At 38.8% G+C, this 21,272-nt stretch overlaps 1 protein-coding gene across 2 annotated transcripts; it reads left to right on the plus strand.

Moving 5' to 3' along the window:
* The first annotated feature begins 4,037 nt into the window (after positions 1–4,037).
* On the plus strand, positions 4,038–20,215 carry LOC136051697 (granulocyte-macrophage colony-stimulating factor receptor subunit alpha-like). 2 transcript variants are annotated; one of them, XM_065741257.1, is made up of 11 exons: positions 4,038–4,286; positions 4,450–4,583; positions 6,522–6,648; positions 7,679–7,808; positions 7,908–8,077; positions 10,312–10,451; positions 15,784–15,822; positions 16,847–16,976; positions 17,414–17,510; positions 18,788–18,869; positions 19,635–20,215. In XM_065741257.1, the coding sequence occupies exons 1-11, from the start codon at positions 4,202–4,204 to the stop codon at positions 19,707–19,709; spliced, it is 1,209 nt and encodes a 402-aa protein (XP_065597329.1). In that variant the 5' UTR covers positions 4,038–4,201; the 3' UTR covers positions 19,710–20,215. The 2 variants fall into 2 exon arrangements, with proteins under 2 accessions (XP_065597329.1, XP_065597331.1); XM_065741259.1 differs by lacking the exons at positions 17,414–17,510; positions 18,788–18,869; positions 19,635–20,215 and adding an exon at positions 16,106–16,233 and having other exon boundaries at positions 16,847–16,961.
* Positions 20,216–21,272: the final 1,057 nt, after the last annotated feature.

Below are 21,272 nucleotides of genomic sequence, written 5' to 3' on the forward strand. Positions count from 1 at the left end.
CGCCAGAATAAAGTAAAACAAAACAAAACAAAACAAAACACGCAATATGGTTGTGTTTAACTGAAGAAACATGAGTTGTCTTCATTAAATTGGAACTTCTGATGGGAATTTCACTTCTGCCCAGAGCATAGCCTTGCTGGAGGGAAGTATGCCTTAAGCCATGTCATAATACAAACTGTCCATCAGAGACAAGATCATCCCCCAAGGGAGCTCCTGCAGCGTAGGAAATCTCCAGTGTCAGAATGAAGCAAGTGGGGGTACAGAATAACGAGATCTGAGTCCATGAGTTACAATAAGGTGGCTCTGGAATAGATTTTGTGTAGGGCAAAGGTAGCAGATGTCAAGAACTGTTAGAGACGTTACCTAGGACTCAAAGAGAGGAGCTGTTGTCTGTGTCAGAGTATCCAAAACACTGTAAGAGGAAGAATATTCTGGAAGATAAATCTAAGCTGCTGGCAAGCAAGCTAAACACCACTCTCATGACCCCCCACATATATATTATCTATTTGCCTTCCTCTTTTCTCCCAGGATCTTAAAGTCTACCACATCATGGGCCTTGCAGTCAGGACTACAACTGTCACATCTTTGACCAGCTCTTCTTTGATGAGTTATAAATCCAATTGAGTATCTCCTGTATTCGGTTTGTCCAATATCTGTATCAAAATATGATTCCTGATAATCTCTCTAATTCTCCACACCCTGCCATATTGCCCTACCAGCAGGTCTCAGGATGGTTTAAGTCATTTTCAGGCAGTTGAAATCCCATCTTAGTAGACAAAATTCAGTGATGCTGGTAAACATCCACTACTCCACATGATATTCAAGAAGTTTCCTTTGAAGACAGATTTTTCTGATTCCATGTTTCTAAGTAAGTTTTTATCAACAATTTCTTATGGATATCTTTATAAATAGAAGTTGAGAAGGAGCATACTCTTTACACTATAACTTACTGACAGTAAGAGCTTCCGCATCACAAACATCAAACTAAAACCAAAACTTAAAATAGGAATCAAAACATATAAGTCTACCGGATCCTCTCTATCCTGTTTCACAATCATGACCATTAGTTAACTATTTAGACCCATTTGATTTCACTAGGAAATTTGCTAAGACTGCAATCCCCCTCAGAAACCTGGAATTCACTTCTAATTTCCTGATAAGAACAACAGAATTCCTATCCATGAGTGGAGGTGGGAATAGGTGGCGTTAAAGCATCCCTATCCCATTCTTGGGTAAAAACCCAAAGGAATGATCACTGGGAAAGGGTGATCAAGCTATGTACCCTTCTAACTAATTCAGATGTTCACACAAACAGAAATCTTGTATTCTGGTCTCCTTTTGCTATTCCTTTGTTCTGTGGAAAACATAATTTTCTGGGAAAAAAAAAAAAAGGAAGTAGTGCAAGTACCAAAAAGAGTTGGCTCCTATTCCTAATGTTGCAATCTATACAAAAGCTGCAATATAAGAAAAATGCTTAGGCAGTCCTCGTGAGCACTCCTATTGCTGTTGAATGAATGAAACATTCTTCACGCTTTAGGATTTTCTAGGAAGATTGTATTAATTCTGATCTGCCAGTGGAAGGATCCTCACATAACTCAAAGAACTGAAAAGCTGAATGCCCTCTCATTATCTCTGCCCACCAGTACTTCTGGAAAGAGCCTATTCTTTGTCTCCTGGGTTACAGTGAAGCCACTCCACACAGGTTCTTGGACTCCAAGGCTCTGATAATATTATCAACTGCAACAGTTTTGCTTACTGACGTTTTGTTTTTTTTTAAGATTTGTTTTCATTTTTAAAATCTCAGGAATGATTTGCCCTAAATATAGACAAACAAAGAAATCCCCTGGGTAACAGAGCTTCTTTGTGGTGGTAACACTGTCCTTGTGGGCTGTTTGGCTTGTTCTACTACAATATATTCCATTAAAAAAAAAATAAAAATATTCACACCCCAAAACCTCAAAACCCCTACTTCCTCAATGTGTTGCATAGATGCATAATCTCAGAAAGTACCAGAGAATGGTGCTCCACTGTTTGCTATAGGCTTCTGATCTCTTCTGAGTGGGATCACGAGGCTCAAGCAACCATGTAGTGGAGTTGGACTGGAGAAAAAAAGAACGCAGCATTGCATGATTGTGTTTCTCTTTTTTCACCCATTGTAAGACATGTAATTGGAAGGACTTGAAAGCTGAAAGTTGACAGCATTTCCCAGAACCAAATTCAGGCACACAGAAAATGCACTTGTCCAGTGTCTTACCATGTCCTCACCAGTGTGATGAGTGGTTGAGTCAGATACAGGCACTGCATAGCCATCCAGCCACAGCCATATATGGGCTTGTGCTCCACCTGCTTCACTCAGGAAGTGTCTGTAGGCATGTGAAGGCACAGCACCTTCAGAGCAACAGCTGACCTAAAACACGGTCCTTAAAATGGTGCAGGATCAACAAATGAAACTCGTGGAATTGATTCCAGCTTTCTTCCTTTCCAGACTATTCTCTAGGTCACCTCAGCACCTTTCCTTCTCTTTTCCTGCAGTGTGAGGTGCCAGAAGGGGAGCAGAGCTCCTGCTTTAGAGATGTCTGATGCAGGAATGGGGTGGGAGACTGCTTAACTATCTGAGAACTTAACAATCTGAGAAAAGGGAGACAAAGGATATCCCTCAAGGAGAAAAGAGAGAAAAAAAAAAAACAAACAGATGCACAGAAACTCTGTCTTCCTTTAGTTTTCAAAATCCCATTAGATTCTCCCTGATATTTGCTATGGCTCTAATTTTATTACCCCAGTCACTTTTCCATCTCTATTCTCCTTAAAATATCACCCCCAGGGCCACCAACCCCTGCCACTGAGAGAATGCAGAATGGCCAAATTCCAGCTCCCCACAGCTCCATCTGGCACTGACATGGCCCCTGTCCAGCTGTGTCCACCATTATCCAGGCAAATGGGAATGCCTCCACACCCTAGCTGCCTCCTCCTGGTAGTGCTGTTGGATGGGACCTTGCCTCCAGTGCCTGTCCTCAAGTACCAGGGGCAGCATACTTGGCCTATGGAAGGATATGCTTTTTACTGAGTTATGCTTTGTACTGTTGAGAATTATTTACAACCAGAGAGAAATATCTGTAAAACAAAATGTTTTTACATATTCATTGGATTACAAAATATTAACATACTCTATGCAGCAGAAAGGAAAATTTAACCAGCTAACTACTTGTTCATACTGCATTAAATGTGGGTTTTAAATTTTACAAGATTCTTGATTTCGTAACAAAGAGGAGGGAAGTGATGAGCATCACATCTTGCAACACTTCCGATGATAGGAGTGTTCCCTAAAACATAAGAGACAAGGAGACAGCTCTATTTGTGGCTGTATAACCATCACGAGTCTTTCCATCCTCTCTGAGCTTCCAGGCTATGAGACAAAAATAAATGTGACAGAGAAGTTTTCAAACACAAGGTAGGTTTATCTTTGTCTTTCTATTTTCTTTATGGAGGTAATGCTCTAAGATAGATACAGGAAGCCAGGGACTGGAGGGATGATGTCCCAGGCAGAATCTCAGAAGCTGGTAGAGAAATACATGGAGCTGTGCTGAATAAAAACTTCTGTAAGCAAAATATCTACTGCCTGCAAAGAAAATTCCTTAGCAACATTTTTTTTTTGTTGTTTTCTTTCTGGTTTTGGCACTGAAATTGTAATAAACTTAGATGCTGCTACTAGCTCTACTTTTATGCATGTAGACTAAAAACTACACTTGAAAGTACACTGAGTTAACACTGTCACCAAGCTTAGCATAGTGATCACTGAGTATCTGGAGCTGATTGATTTTGCTGCATCAGATTCTGACATTTTCTGTTTGCAGCTATTTACCCACATGCTTGAGGTCTACTCATCCTAATCCTTCTGTACAGCTGATAGATAATCTTTAGACCTCAGCAGTCATCAAGTGGGCAGTTCCCATATCAACAGCTTTATAAATCATCACACAAGTTATTTTGTTGCAGAAAAAATAACTTTGTTAATCTTCTTACCATCTATTTTAAAGAGTCTCTGGTCCATATAATGTTTTCTTTCTCAAGAACTGAGACAGGCAGATGGTTTGGAAGCAGGTAAAACAAGCAGATCAGACCAGACCAATTCAGAGAGCAGTTCGCTCTGACATCTTTCACATTGGACAATTTTTTGCTGCTTTCTGTCTCCAAGGAAGAGAAGATGCTCATGTGTCTTGGGCTCATCTTCATGACACAGTGGATGCTGCTGGTTGCCCAGATGTATGATGATTGGCAGTGCACAAATTGTGAGTAGAACAGTTCCTGCAGATATCCCCTTAGGTGAAGTGTAACATACTTCCCTTTATATATATGTGCCCTCCAGTTGCCTTTTGTCTTAGACCTGGCAAGTAGTAACCTCTGTAACCCAAAAATCTGCACTTAACTGATCCTATTGTGTGATAATCTCAGGGGAAATATCAGATTCACCCATCCAAAATTTGTCGCTGAATTGGTGGAAAACAGAACTGAGCTGGATCGACACCATGAATTTGACTGAGTATGAATGTTCTGTGACTGTAGACAGTAATGAGGTCACTATACAGGTAAATTTTCTATGTGAAGCATTAACAGAGATAAATCACTACACTTTACTCTTTTTCCTTCATATTCTTAAGTAACTGAAAAAGATATTACTGGTAGGAATAAGATGTGTTTTAGCCATTCTTTTTAGTTTCTATTGAGGCCCATCTTGGTACTGATATATGTCTGTCCTCTGACAATTCTTGTGAAACTCTGGCCCTGAGAGGACTATCGTGGGATCAGGATCTTGATGAGACTGAAGTGTAAGATTGCCTATTTTCCTGGTTTCAAAGGAACTTCAGTGAGAGGCATCTCATGCTGTATAGATGAGAATTATCAAGTATAGAGGAAAAACTGGGTTAGATACATGTGCCCTGGCTGACCTTAATAAGTGTTCAGTGGCACTGGAGCTGTAGTGTAGCTCAGAACTGGGACTCATGTGACATAGAAACTTGTAAAGGAACAGTGTTGTTTGGAATAGCTCCTGGGATCCAAGTAGGTTATCTGTGTGTATTTCAAACACAGCAAGCACATTTGAATAGACAAACTGTGCGAAGACATTAAAAAAATATGGGCCTGAGCAGCCAGCAGCTCTGTAGCTAGATGTTCTTGGAAGGCATTCAGTCTAGATCATTCTGCAGGACAGCATGTTCCATGCTCATCTTAGCCCAAGAGAACAGGAAATGCATATGCATAGCTAAAAGAAATAGAGAAATAAGATTTTATTTTCTTTTTTAATACGGATCCAACATTTTCATAGCTTACAGGAGCAGAATGGATTACTTGAGCAGTGTTCTGACTTGATGGAAAGGTAACTTCTGTGTCTGGTTTAGTCTGTTTTCAGCTCTCATGCAGAGAAGATGGCAAGCTAAACCTTTACCTGATTTGTAATTACTACATTACTAGAATAGGTTTTCTTTTAAAGATGTACAGGTTCTTTGAAGCGAGTCATGAAGTTATTCTCTTGGGATTATTTTTTTCTGAATACATATATTACTCCAGTGTTCACCAAATTCTGTTCCTCTAGAGACCAAAGCTGCAGTAATGTCACAGTCTATTTGGTCAGTACCTCTTGCGCATCAGATTTAGTAGGTTATCTTTGAAGTACAGTTCAGGAACAGCAACTGTAACAGAAAATATTGCTTTTGACACCCTTTTTTGCACAAATAATGTTCAAGCATTTTATGTTATGCTGTTGTGTCAATAAGCAAAATATATCCCACATTTACTGTTTCTGTAGGCAGTTTCCAGAAGTCTAACTTCTTGGGAATCCTTTAATACTCCGTGTATTTCTAGCATCTGAACCACTAATCATGGATTAGAATAGTGTCATGTCACCCTCATTTCAACTATCTAAGTGTGGAAACCTTAGTCTTCAAAACTCTAATAGGAGTCAATGGAGAGGTACAGGTCCTGCCTGGATAAGATGTATCCCATTATCTTAGATGCACACATCTGTGTTCTTTACCACTAAATAGATTATGCACTTACATAATTTGTTCAAATTGGCTGCTAACATTAAGAAGTGTAATATTACTGGAGATTAACCTCAAGCCATCTCCTCACCTAAGCAGTCATTTTTGGGCTATCTCCTTTTGTCTTTGAATGGTGAATAAAGTACATTAAAGCCATCTGCTGATTTTTATGACAGAACATATGCTTCATTTTGAGAAGATTTTGTATGCTATAGATGGAAAGAGAGGAGGAGTTCCTATTTTTTACACTACTCAGTCATGAGATTTCCTGAAGGGAAGCATCAAAGTCTTCACCTTAAGCTGATAAAGGTTCATTGTCCAAAATTTCTATGAAGGAAGCTCTCTAGCTCAGGGAGATATTGGTGCCTACTTCACTCTAGTAGTGAACTCACTGTTAAAAAGAAAGCACAAGCTTTCTACAGGGAGTATTACATAAACCATTAGTTGAAAAAGTGAGAAATTAACCATCTGAATGTTATTTTTCAGGTAAAGAACACAAATTGCATCTTTGGTAGAAATCTAGCACTTCCTCTGCACACTGGGGCAAGCTTTTCAGTTACAGCAGAGAGCACTGACAATACATACTCAGTCACATGCAAGTATATTCCTCAAGGTAATACACTAGACTTTGGGAAAGGAATACTAATGGCCTGAGTGTAATAAAAACATGAAATGCTTGCTTCCTTAGTTCTTCTATTCCCTATAAATGGATAGCTTCTTGTTCACATCCTTATGACAATATTTATTGGACAAGTAAATTATTTTCCTACAACTTGTAAGAAACTCAGTAAAGTTTTTGCCCTCGGTTACTGTTTTGCTTGGTGACATTTTCTTAATTGCAAATTCTTGTCTGAATGTTTTATTAACTTCATTTTCCTGTCATCAATACATTATTCAAAATAGAGTTGAAGTAGGTTTGCGGCTGTAGTTTTTAAATTCTTCCTCAAAAAGCATGTGACACCTTGAATTTTGTAACAGCGTAACTCATGGTGCCAAGCCTAATACTTTGTAGTGTTCAATCTATGATAACGAAAGGTCTGACAGAATTTACCCTTTTTTTTTTTATATGAGAGGGATAAGAGATAGGAGAGTGTTAAAATGAGGTGCAAGATCTGCTCATTTAAGCAACATGGAATTAGAATATACAAAATGACACTACTTCTTGTCTCATCAAACTCTAAGAAATTACTTTTCCCTTGTAAAAGGAGGGCTAAGTCATCCTTTCTTTTAAAAAGGCATGTTTATTCTCCTTTTGACATTTGTTGAGACTAGAAGTTAAAGAGTTATTTGTAGTGTCGGTGATCTGGTGAAGCTATGTTAATCTCAGAAATCAGAATAATTCAAGGCGTAGGGGTGGCCATCTTAGGTGTCAGGCAACATTATGGCAAGATGGCCTTCATGGGGTCTAATCCTGTCAGATACAACTACAATCATATATTTGGAGGACATAGCTACATCAGATTTTTCATAATACCTGTCAGTTCAAATATCTTTCAATGCAGCTATGTAAAATTAAGTTTATCATTGCTTATGCAAACAGTAATTGTCTAGAGTTTCAGATATCTGCTGTATCTAAGCATGTGCCAAGAGCTTGGAGCAATCCACACGTTTTTTTCTCACAATGAACGTTGCTGTGTTTGCAGGCATTAGTGGGTCAGCCATTGAGAACTTCTCCTGTGTGATTTATAACATTTCCTTCATGAACTGCACATGGCAGGCAGGCAGGAATGCTCCAAGAGATACTCAATATTTTCTCTACTGGCAGAACTCAGAGTGAGTAGGTCTTCTTGAGCCTTGAATTCTCACTTAATGCACCACAGTGCCCATGTTTAACTAAAATTACTTGTTACATATCTATTATGTTATTCATAGAGGTGATGACACAATGGAATGTGAGCTTTACATTAAAGATGAAAATGGCAGACATATGGGATGTAGATTCAAAAATGTGAAGATAGAAAAAGCTTACTTTCTGGTGAATGGGTCTAGCAAAAACTCCCTGATCCAGTTCTATGACAAGTATATTGAACTGTATACAATTGGTGAGTAAATTATCTTTGTTTTATTTCTATTATTGCATAATGATAATAGAGCATTTATCCCTGGGATAGAGCCTACACTCAGACAGAACTGCCTCCCTATGCAACAGTCTTTCCTGCTTTCTGAAAAGATTTGGTGTTATCCTGAAAGCTGGCAAAAATATAGAGCAAAAATGGACCACAAGAGGAAGCAGTAAGGTTCTGAAATAATTGTTAAGCAAAGTCTGACCATCCTAACAATTCTTACACTGAGAGTGAAAATTTTCTAGCTTGGTTGTCATTTACCTAAAATACCATGCAAGCATTCAAATCCATTGTATGTTAGCACCAGAGTTCCAAAATTCTCACTGAAATCTCCAGTTCTATCTTCACTTGTGCAGCTAGGGTGAAATGTGTTGCCCAGTCTGTCAACTCATTTAGCTGTTTATTATCCTAAAGATGGTGATCGCTGACTTTGTAAATACTTTCTCTAAAAAGTTCCACACTATTTTCTATTATATTTCAAACTGTTAAAAATTATCTTATTTCTGAGATCAGTATTTGGCTGCAGAATTTAACTTCAGTTTACTTCCCCATAGAATCTGTAACAATATTTATTTTATGAACTTTCTAAATTTTTGTTCAGAATACATTTACTCATTTACCAGCCTAGTTTGGTAATGTTTTTTTCCTTAAGAGTGGTATCCATACAGGTAAGACCTCAAATCTCTTTTCTCTCATTGTCCTTGTGATGACAAAAGGGGAAGCGTATGCCCTCCTTTTTTAATTGTTCTGAATCATTTTTCTTGGCTGGAGTTTCTAGCTTCCCAGTCTTTTGAGAAATACATATCATAACTATTATTTATTTAGTAATTCCTTCAGTGACCTTCAGACTTCCTCCTTGTTTAACTTCTCAAAACGTTATTGCTTTGGACCAAGGTTTTCTTTGTAGCCACTGCTTTTCCATCCTTTCTTATATGGAATAACTCCATTACTTGACATGTACCATACAACATTAACATTGACCTGGGAGAAGTACATGGTGTAACTTAACAGTTCTTCCATTCAAGGGTACTTCCTTTATCATCTGTAAAAGTACACTGTCCCATCTATATTCCTAGAGTCAAAAGTGAGAGACTGGCTTTTACAAGAAAATCAATTACTCAAGTGAGAGAGCCATGAAAAAAATAATAAAGGAATCTCCACAGCTGTGGCCTGCTTCAGCTTTTTTAGCAATCTACTTTAATCACATATACATTGATAGAATTTAGGAGGTGGTATTTCACACTGCTATCTTTTCAGTGATGGCCAAAGACATTTCAACTAAAAAGATCTTTTGGGATAAGCCTATTTGAGCAATTACTCCTCCTCTTTGCCAGTGAGGATATCATACATGGGAAACATACTCTTAACTAAAGAAATGATTATATGTACAAAAGACCCCAAGTTTTCATATGTGCTTTCACGTATGGTGACCTACTTGGGGAGTAACCGGTGCAATTATTTTTACTATTGCCAAAGTTCCACTGCTTTTGTATTGCCACCAAAAAAAAAGCGAAGCTTTATTCTATAAAGAAAAGGAGGTAAGCTGTACTCAGAGAACTGAAGTAAGACCGTTCATGACCAGATGGCCCACCACAAACAGAATAGTCCTGTCTGTAAAGACTAATGCAAGATAGTCTAACGAACTATTCCCTCTACTGTCTTTTTTTCTCCTTTAGTCATCAGAATCTGCTTGTCTTTTGCTGTTACAATAGATATTAAGTCCTTGAGTATGATCAAAATATGAAAGTATCCATACTTTTGCCCACATTTGTGAAAGTAGGGGAGATGTCAATTCTTTAAAGTGCCATTCTTAAACCTGTATGGGTATTTTTGGAGAAGAAATAAGCTGCATGGCTCATGACACCAAGTGAACCATAAGGTCGTATCACAGAAGTCAAGTGAGGAAGTTTAAAGAATGAAATAACCTTCAGAATTCTTACACTAGGATTAACATCAGATGTCTGTCCCTAAACCATGTTCCCTGGCCTTGTCCATGTTTCTTTTCCTGGAGACAGGATATAGAGAACTCTGGCCTTGTAACAGAGAGCCCAAGAAAAATAAATCTAAATAAATATATTTCTTCACAGAAATGTTACCCACAATTGCTTTTTTTATAATACAGAAATGTTACCCACAATTGCTTTTTTTTTTTAATCTAATAAAAAACTATTAAATGATTTCAACTATTTGAATTCTTGAATTTCTCATTTCAGAAAAACTCATGCCTCCATCAAATGTCACTGTCAATTGTGACAAAACTCTAGATTCTTGCACTATTCAATGGCAACGACCCCAAATAAATCACTCTAACAAAGACAAATGTTTTAAATATGAAGTCCAAATAACATCCAAGGTAAGAGGAATTTCTAGATGTACACTAAACATCAGTACACACTTTTACATTTTCTAGTATGCATGGGTAAGAAGAAAATCTCTCTTGTATCGTGTAGACTTCCTCATATGTAGCATTATTTTTCATTGTTGTTGTGCTTTTAGTGCACCTCATGAGGTTGTACTGTTCCATTTTCACAGAATCACAGAATCAATCACAGATTCATAGAATCACAGAACTGTAGGGGTTGGAAGGGACCTCTAGAGATCATCTATTCCAACAACCCTGCCTAAAGCAGGCTCCCTAGCCCAGGTTGCACAGGTAGGTGTCCAGGCGAGTCTTGAACGTCTCCAGAGAAGGAGACTCCACAATCTCCTAGGTAACCAGTTCCAGTGCTCTGTCACCCTTACCATGAAGAAGTTCTTGCACACATTTGTGCGGAACTTCCTATGCATCAGTTTGTGGCCATTTCCCCTTGTCCTATCACCACACACTGCTAAGAAGTGTGGCCTAGTCTTTTGTCTCCCGCACCTTAGATATTCACAGATGTGGATCAGATGCACTCTGAGTCTTCTTTTTTCAAGGCTAAACAGACCCAGGTCTCTCAGCCCTTCCTCATAAGAAAGGTGTTCCACACCCTTTATCATCTTTGTGGCCCTCCACTGGACTCTTTCCAGGAGATTCCTCTTTTTTGTACTGAGGAGCCCAGAACTGGATAAGGTACTCCAGGTGAGGCCTCACCGGAGCAGAATCGAGGGGGAGGATCACCTCCTTTGACCTTCTGGCCATACTCATACTCCAGGGTGCAACTGGCCTTCTTGGTCATCAGGGCACACTGCTGGCTCGTGACCAACCTGTCATCCACCAGGACATCCAGGTCTCTCTCCTCTGAGCTCCTCTCCAGCAGGTCATCCCCCAGTCTGTACTGCTGGTGCATGCAGTTATTCCTCCCTAGGTGTGAGACTCTACACTTGCTCTTGTTAAACCTCATCTGGTTCTTTTCTGCCCAGCTCTCCAGTCTGTCCAGGTCTCACTGAATGGCAGCATATCCTTCTGGTACATCAACCATTCCTCACAGCTTCGTATCATCAGCAAACTTGCTGAGGGTGGACTCTATCCCTCATCAAGGTCCTTGATGAAGATGTTGAACAGGACCAGACCCAGCACCAACCCCTGAGGAACACAGTTAAGTACAGGCCTCCAACTGGACTCTGCGCCACCAATCACAACCCTCTGAGTTCTGCCAGTCAGCCAGTTCTCAACCCACCTCACTGTCCACTCATCTATTCCACACTACCTCAGCTTTGTTACAAGGATGCCATGGAAAAGTGTCAAATGCCTTGCTGAAATCAAGGTAGTCTACATCCACTGCTTTCTCCCCATCCACCCAGCCAGTAATGACATCATAGAAGTCAACCACGTTGGTTGAACACAACCTTCCCCTGGTGAACCAATGCTGACTACTCCTGATATCCTTCTTCTCTTCCAATTGCCTGGAGATGGCATACAGAACAAGCTGTTCCATCACCTTTCCAGGGATGGAGGTGAGGCTGACTGGCCTGTAGTTCCTCGGATCCTCCTCCTTGCCCTTTTTGAAGACCAGAGTGACATTGGCTATCCTCCAGTCTTCAGGCATATATCCCATTCTCCAAGACCTTTCAAAGATGATAGAGAGTGCTTCAGCAACCACCTCTGCCAGCTCCCTCAGCACACGTGGATACATCCCATCAGGGCCCATGGATTTACGTACATTGATGTTGCATAGACACTCTCAGACCATCTCCTGCCTCACCAAAGGGGAGCTTTCCATTTCCCAGACCCTCTCACTTACCTCCAGGGTCCAAGAGTCCTGAGATGGAGTTCCTACAGTGAAGACAGAAGCAAAGAAGGCATCCAGTATCTCCACATTCTTGGCATCCTCCGTTACCAGAACACTCCCCTCATTTAGTAGAGGACCCATATTTTCCCTAGTCTTTTACTGCTGACATACTTTGAAAAACCTTTCTTATTATCTCCTTTGCCAGATCCAATTTCAGGTTGGCTTTGGCCTTCCTCATCGCATCCCTGCAGGTCCTGAATACATCCCTATATTCTTTACAAGCAGACAGATCCTTTTTCCACATTTCATGGATGTTCCTCTTCCATTTGAGTTTATTCATGAGCTCCTTGTTCATCCGCACAGGTCTTCTGCCACCTTTCCCTGATTTCTTACTCACAGGAACACACCGATCCTGAGCTTGGAAGAAGCCCTGTTTAATTGCTGACCATCTCGCACAGGCCCCCTTACCTTCCAACACCCTAGCCCATGGGATAGCTCCAAGAAGGTCTCAGAAGAGACTGAAGCCTGATCTCTTGAATTCTAGGGTAGCAATCTTTTTTTTTGTTTGTTTGTTTATTCCACTTTTATCTTCTCCTGAGTAACATATTGCTGAAGGTACACTCGGTGTCTGTGAGTTCATGGGACAAAAAGGAGGAAGATGGTTAATAACAGCTTGAGCATATTACAGCTTTGGTTATGACAAAACTCGCAACAAGTACTTTCTTTGGCTGAGGCCTAGGCTGTTTTGTTTTTTTCCAGTGGTGCCTGAATGTCTGTGATAAGGTAGAGGTGAGCTGCAAATTTTGGGTGAAAATTGGTGATTTGGTTAAGCAATTGAATTGACGGAAAAACCTGAAATTTCTGTACATTCAGAATGTAACTAGCTTACCAGATAACCTACAGAAGCAATACACATGTTGATTTAGCAGCTGACAATGTATAATATTATGAAAATAAATGAGAGAGAAAGCAGACAGATTTGACAAATCTTTGGGAGCAAAAAGGAGTGAGGAAACAGTGAGAGACTGCAGTCACACTGGAAGGAGAGTAGGTGCACTATACCTGTGGCAGAATTTAGGCAGGTGACGAAGAGGTGGCTGACAGTGACTAGGGAGGAATAGCCTGCCTGTACTGCAGCCAGGCAGCCACTGGGAGGCTCGTGCTGCCCTTCTCTGGAGTTACTGTTCAGAACTTGGTCTGGATGCAGTTTTGCTAATTCACAGATGATCCCGGATAGCTGCTACAGAACTGTATGGCTTCTTCAAATCCCCTTGCCTTTGTAGAAAATGAGTGCTGCCCTTTATACTGATATATTTATGCTCTTCAGCATGAAGAGAAATCACAGTAAAGCAATAGAGAATTCTTTATATTTTTTAATGTGATTAATATTAGGTTATAAATAATATTAAATATATAGCTGTCCAAATTGCCTAATATTTCCATAATTAATATAAGTAATTACTGCATTGCAAAATGTATTGTTTTCCAATTGTGAGGTATAAAGTGAGAGCAAGATTTTGATAATATTGTTTTACAGTGAAATATTTCATTGCTAATATACTGCAACCAACATATATTTGTGTGACAGTAAACTTTTAAACTTTATTTTTACAACTGGAAATTACTTGCATTGAGAGAAAACAAAAAGGATAGCACAATGACCATGAACAGGCTGCCCTCAGGTGTTGTGAAGTCTCCTTCTCTGGAGATATTCAAAACCCACCTGGATGCCTACCTGTGTGACTTGATGTAGGGAACCTGCTTAGCAGGGGACTTGGACTGGATGGCCTCCAGAGGTCCCTTTCAGTCTCTATGGTTCTTTAATTCTGTGACTGTCTTTCTCATGTATGACATTAGTATAAGCACTAAAGGGAGATTGTATGGTTCCATTTTCCCCCTCTGCTCAAGCTAGCTGATTTAGGGATTCAAGGACGTGTTTTTCTGTACAACAGAATGCTTTGCACCACATGCTCAGGTGCCACATGAGTGTGTGTACAGCATGCATACAATTATTTCCTGAGGAAACATTTGAATTAATTTCATTTTACAATGGAGAAAAACAAAACTCAAAATAATTAAAAAGAAAAGCAAATAAACAAAAAACTCCAAAGCCACAGGCTTGTGGAGATTTTCATATAGACTGCCAATCATTAGTGGTGTGTTTTCATTATGCTACATAGTGGTCATTATAGCTACTCAGAAGAGATGAGGGATTTTTTTTTTTCTATCAGAAATGTAGATGGAGGTAACCCTGAAATATCTGTGAATCCAAGTCAGTTCTGAATGATTTCATCTGAGGGAAAAGGAAAGGCATTTTCTTAGCATTTACAATTAAGCATAGTGTTTGGAGTTTTTTAAACATGTGAGCAATAGATTTTGAAAGAAAAACTTATTTCATGAGGTTCAACAAGCTGAAATGCAAGGTCCTGCACCCAAATCAGGGCAGTCCCAAACAAAGATGCAGGTTGAGTGGAGAATGGCTTGAAAGCAACCCTGAGAAGAAGGATTTGGGGGTGTCTGTTGATGAAAGATTCAACTTGAGACAGCAGTGTGTGATTGCACCCCAGAAGGCCAACTGTATCCTGGGTTGCATCAAGAGAAGTGTGACCAGCAGCTCGAGAGAGGTGATTCTGAGCCTCTACTCTGCTCTCATGAGACCCCAGCTGGAGTACTACATCCAGTTCTGGGGCCCCCAACACAAGGACATCAAGCTGTTGAAGGAGGTCCAGATAAAGGCCACAAAGTTAACCAGAGGGCTGATGACCTTATGGGGACAGGTTGAGAGAGCTGGGACTTTTCAGTCTGGAGAGGAGAAGGCTTTGAGGAGACATTATCGTGGCCTTCCAGTACCCGAAGAGGGCCTACAGGAAAGCTGGGGGGGGGTGGAACTTTTTATATGGGTATGTAGTGATAGGATGAGGGGAAGCAGTTTTAAAATGGAAGATAGTAGATTTAGACTAGGTATTAGGAAGAAATTATTTGAATAATGTGGGTGTGGTAAGACACTGGAATAGGTTGCCCATTGAGGTTGTGAATGCCCCTTCCCTGGAAGCTTTCAAGGCCAGGCTGGACAGGGTTTTGAGCAACCTGGTCTAGTGAGGTGTCCTGCCTATATCAGAGGGGCTGGAAATAGATGATCTTAGCAGTAACTTCCAATTCGAAGCATTCTATGATTCTGTGACCTTAAAGGATTTTTTTCTGGTGTGTGTAAGGATAAAGTTACTGTTTCAATTCAAACCAGGTTTGTTTTTGTTGCATTTCAGTGCAATCACCAATCTGAAATAAAATTTATTTCTCAGTTCTTGTGGTAAGGAACACAAATACTTTACAATAGAACCATTAGTTACTACATAAACTTGGCATTGCAGTTGAATCATATATCAGAAATTAAGTATTATGTAAACTACTAGTTCTTCAAAACAAACTGTCAAGTAGGTAAGCTAGCAATGCAGAGAAAGGTGACAGATAGTTGATTAAAATTAGTATCTTTAAAAAAAGCAATCACAAAAATAAAAGTTTTCTCTTGTTTTACAGGATAACTCTGCAGAGTGGACCAAAAAAAGTTCTATAAAAGTAAGTTTGCTTTTTCTATTTATCAGCAATGTGTGTTAGTTTCATAGTCAATTGTGAAAATTAAATAGCATGTATATGCATTTAGCGTTGGTTCAATTCTTTACAATATTTATGAATTTCTTAAATGCGTCTAACTGCTAAATATTTATGATATTCATGTCATTTAACACACATTCAAAGAAATGTGTGATATTCCATTTGAAGTTACTGTTCTGTAACTATTTTATAAAACCTTCTATTTTATATTGCACTGTTCCTTCTTCCTCTCAAATGTTTGAGTCAGAATTTGAAGATACACATTAGTGACAGAAGGGAAAGGAGACACCAAGAAAAATCCTTCAAGGAATTTAAATGGACTTACGAAGACACAAAGACCAAAAAATGCCCTTTGGACTGGGGCCTGTTCTGCAGGTATGCTGCACCTTCTTCTACTCAGTGCAGCCTGCACATCTCACCCCTATTCTAAAAGCATCTAAGAGAGATAATATTTTGAGAAGTTCTAGTGAAACTAGGTACTGCTGTCTTCTTATTTTACAAAGTTGAACTGGAACTTCTGTTTGACCTAAGGAGTCCTATTACAAAGACCAGAACTTGAGCTACATGCAGATGATTTATTCTTTGCATTGTAGAATTTTAGCAGTGTTAATACAAGACAATTCAAGATATTTTTCTGCTTCCATCAATGTAGCAAGGGAAATTATAAATAAATCAGACTTACTGATAATGTAATTTCATAAGAAATTACACATTAACATGTAAAAGTTGAAAAGTTGGAAGTTTAGAAAGCAAAATTTATGGAATGATAGGCTATATTTGAAAGGATGCACACATAGATACATACATACTACATACTTAGAAAACAAGTGCATATTTGGTTTTTGCTCCATAGCAACAATCTGACCTAACAGGGAATTATCTTATACCTTGATAAATCTCATTGGTAAATGCAGCTTGCGTGTTGTCAACATCTAGACATTCAGCAATGAAAAACTCAGTCCAATTGTGATCTTGTCTGTTTGCTTAGGAAATTAGTACAAGCCACATAGTTCAAAATCCCAACATGAGAAAGAAGAACCTAGTGAAGATTAGAGCAGCTGGCCATGGGTGCCTAGTGAAGGAAGACTGGGGGGAGTGGAGTGCAGCTGTTGAGTTTGGTAAGAATAAAAATTCTTTACCTTGACTTATCCTTCCTTCAGCTATGACCTATCTACCTCACACAAGGCTGTGCACCTACAGACAAATTAAAATATGAGGTATATGTAAACATTTTATTTCGTTCCATGTTACTGAGAAGGAGAGAGATAATTCATTCATCTCTTAACATTCTAACACTGGAAACTGATTAAAAAAAATGTTGTATATTTGAAACTGTAGCACATCATACCTGCTCAGCGCTGAGGACTAACAAACAGGTTTGGTGCTAATCTCTCCCGGAAATAATGTACAGATAAAATGCTAAATGAAAGAGTTGCATTTTAGTTCAGGATAAACCTTTCAGACTGATGTTCATCAGTCAGAGTATGTGTTTGATACAGCTGTCCATATATTGCTTTTTGTTAACAGCAATAATCTGTGACTGTTTCTCTTCCAGGAAATGAAGAAACTTTTTCTTCTTCAGTATGGATTTTACCTGTACTCACAGTTGCAACACTCTCAGTAGCTATCTTTACAATTTTCTTCTGCAGAAGGTATACATAATCCATACTTTTATTTTATTTTGTATGAATGTGTGAAGCACCTGCAGTTCTTAAACAAATAAATTATGCTGAGATGCCTCTGAAGCACATTTTCACTCACAGCCAGACAGAAGCCAAACCAATAAGATGTTCTCAAAGCAGACACTATAATTGTGATAACTGAAGACTCTCTTTGGATGAGTCATATGTTTTTTCAAGAGCCTCTACTGTTAACATGGCAAGAAAGGCAATTATGTTCCATCACTTATCATAGAATCACAGAATCATTAAGGTTGGGAAAGATCTCTAAGATCATCTAGTCCAACTGTCTAAGTACCAACAATATTTCTTCACTAAACCAAATCACTTAGTACCACATCTACACATTTCTTGAACATCTCCAAGGACTGTGACTCAACCACCACCCTGGGCAACATGTTCCAGCACCTCACCACTCTTTTGGAAAAGAAATCTAATATCCAACCTGAACTTCCCCTCACTCAACTCGAGTACATTCCCTCTCATCCTATCTCTAGTTACATGGGAGAAGAGACTGAACCCCACCTCACCACAATCTCCTTTCAGGTCCCAGTTCTTTACCCAGTGAAGTGAGTACCTGTCCAAGCCAGTGTCAAAAGCTTTGCTGAAGTCTAACCTTTCCCTTGTCCACCAGACAGGTCATTCTGGAGGTTCCTTCATCTGATATCTGCTTTTTTAAAGCCATGCTTACCAACATGTAGACTGTCAAAAGATTTGATTTCTTGAAATGTACTTACTGCAAACACACAGGCTGACTGTACTTATAGATCTTGTACATAGATCTTGTAACATTCGTTAGGATTGTTCTAGCAAGCTGAATTAATGAGAATGCATAAGCTAAGCAAATTTCTTCCTGAAATAAACTATGCAAGAGGAAGGGAAATTAATAAAGGATAGTCTACCTTATCTTGCACTTTGTATAAAATTTAAAATTTTTATAATTTTATTTTTAAAACTTTTATATTTGCTTTACACTGGTTGCAGTGACTTAAAGAAGATGACAATAGTAAGTTCCTTTTTCTTTCAAAGAAGAAAATAAGTATTTTCAATCTAACAAAAAAGAAAATTATTACCATCCAAATTTGCAGTGTTTTTCTCACATGCATTAATTCTGTGCTGTGATGATAGACAATTTTCATTTCTCTTCTACTCTGGAGGAGGAAGATAAGAGCTGGTTCAAGGGTGAAGTGGTTTTTACACATGCTGGTAACTTAATTTTTCTTTTTTATTCTGTCTCTTTTGAACTCCAGAACTGGTTATTGGAAAGCAACATTTCCACAAATCCCAAAGCCAAAAAATCCATTTCATGGACAGCCTGATGTAAATCCAGAGGTAGGCTTGTTTCCATTTTATATTAAATGCATGAAATGCAAACTAAGACTCTACTGCAGGTTTAAAATTAATATTTAAATGGTAAGGAACTTAAAAGAAAGAATAACTCTTTCCTTTGCCATATATCATGGAACTACAAAAGAAAATCAGCTGGGAATTTGTTAAGGGAAGTCAAATGCCATATTCCTCTACCCCCTGGGGGTTTCTAGGTCATATACAAGGCATACATGTGCACCAACTTGCACAGAGGAGACTGAGATAGCCAGTCACACAGAGCAGCATGGATGCCTTTACTAGCATCATACTGCCACCAACATCGGTTCCATAAGCAAAGCCACAAACAGCCCAGTCAGGCTGCTTCTCTACATCTGGGCAGGATGAACTTTGCCAGTGGGACATGCATATGCCTCCACTCAAGGCCTGATCAGTTAGCTGAGCTTCAGGCCAAAGTGTACTCACCTAGGTACATACCCAAATGAAGTTAATCCTTTTGTTCTAATTCTTCTAAACTATCTGTGATCAATGTGTTGGAGAAAAGCACACTTTCTCCCTCAAGCCAGGCTGAAAATCATGTGTCACCATTACAGAGGTTTTGACATTTGAATATTCTGTCTTTCTAAGGAAAGCTTATCAGATAAGAAAAAAAAAAAAGTGAAATATTTCCATAAAATATGCAACGTAAGTTGAAATATTCTCAGAATTACACATAAGTAAGTTAACTTAACTGCATGTATAAAACTAACAGAAGTTTTAATTTCCTTTCAGATGATGGAGTGCAAAATGCAGTCAGTAATATCTGAAACTGAGCAGATCGCAGTAGTCACTGAAGTAGTAAAATAGTAAAAACAAATGAGGAACCTGAAAGTGTACTTTTTAGTTCACCAACTCAGCTCTGCAGAAAGTCAGGGATTAAAATGCATAAGCAGTGCAAAAAGTAATATCTTTTTAAAAATCATATTAAAAATAATAAGAGTATATAGGCAGTAATAGAACGTTTCTGGAGATTTCTGATGCCTGAATGTCATTGTTCTAGACAAGAATATGCCCATTCATACTTGAAGTTTCCTCAGATTTCTTAACATACATAGAGACAACTAGAAAATTGAGAATGGAGTAGACAACAGACTGATATACAGAGTGGTGTATTGTAATCATAGACTCATAATCCAAAGAAATCTCAAAGAACGTGAGCACGTCCAAAACCTTATTCCTCAAGATTAAATGTGTTACTTACAAGTTAAAAGACCAGCCACTATCAACATAACATGAGTTCATAATCTATGCCTGTAACTTTCTGTCTCTTTATATTGTCATTGCAATCTTGTTTTCTTATTATTTTCATTTTACTTTAGGTTCTTCCTATTTTAAAATATAGAGTGTATGACTCGGTTATTTTCTGTGTCCTTTGTTTGAATAGAGATCTTTATTACTCAGTTGGAAAGTGATTTTTCAGAACCACAGGACAAAGTACTGGGAACTCAAGCTGTTGAATGCAGGGACTGGTTATGAGCAATGCTTCTACAGGATCATTGCTAAGACTCACACAGTTTGGTAATAAGAGCAGCTTGAGGGATGAAATGTAGACTTAGCAAGACTGTATGACAACAAACTGGGGACACTACCTGATATACTGGAGAGCAGGACAGCTATTTGGGGGGTCCTTGACATGCTGAAGAAATTGATTGATGGAAACCTCATGAAGTTCCACAAAGGCAAATGCGAAGACCTGTACCTGGAACAAACTAAATCTGTGCATTCTAGTGAGTGGCTGACAGACAGGTTTGCAGACAAGGCTCTTGGATCCTGGTGGACAAAAATCACCAGTGCATCCTTATGTATGGTCAGGTAACAGGAGAGCATAGATACAAAAAGATTCCTCCTTCAGTTAAAGCCTAATTCCATACAAAGTTCATTCTGAAGCTGGAGTTATGTCAAAATAGTCTTCTTATCTGAGTTCCTAATTTGGATGGTTGTTAGCCATCCACCTGCTCCTACCTGACAATGTTATGCTGGAAGCTCATCATGACTTCTAAGGTGGTAATGAGATTCAAACAGAAAATGGTCAGGCATTTCACCCCTTAACAGAATTAGGCTTTGAGTACTTTCATTCATAATAAAAAGAACTTTATCCTTTGAGGTATTCTTGTTGATTTTGACTCACGTACCTTGTTGCTCCCTTTGGCCTTGGAGATTCAGGTTTTGAGGATGTCACAGTGTTTCTTATGAATAAGTGAGGAACCATGGATAGATCAATTTTATGCTTTGGTGTAAAACTGCTTTTCATTTTGAGACTGAAAAGCTCAGACCACAATATCAGGGATCCAAATATAGATATTTGATTATTAGACTTCTGTTTTTTATTGGTTTTTTTTCAATACTGTATGTTTGATTATCAGATTAAAT

This window comes from Cyrtonyx montezumae, unplaced genomic scaffold, assembly GCF_038088225.1.
Source record: "Cyrtonyx montezumae isolate F1298 unplaced genomic scaffold, pur_monq_1.0 scaffold_3, whole genome shotgun sequence".
In the NCBI taxonomy this organism is placed as follows: domain Eukaryota; kingdom Metazoa; phylum Chordata; class Aves; order Galliformes; family Odontophoridae; genus Cyrtonyx; species Cyrtonyx montezumae.

What these genes read in the sequence shown, in the direction of transcription:
- LOC136051697 (XM_065741257.1), top strand. Translation starts at nt 4,202, where the DNA reads ATGCTCATGTGTCTTGGGCTCATCTTCATGACACAGTGGATGCTGCTG. An exon ending in ATGCAAGTATATTCCTCAAG is followed by an intron (nt 6,649 to 7,678) that starts GTAATACACTAG and finishes CTGTGTTTGCAG; the next exon opens with GCATTAGTGGGTCAGCCATT. An exon ending in AGCCTGATGTAAATCCAGAG is followed by an intron (nt 18,870 to 19,634) that starts GTAGGCTTGTTT and finishes ATTTCCTTTCAG; the next exon opens with ATGATGGAGTGCAAAATGCA.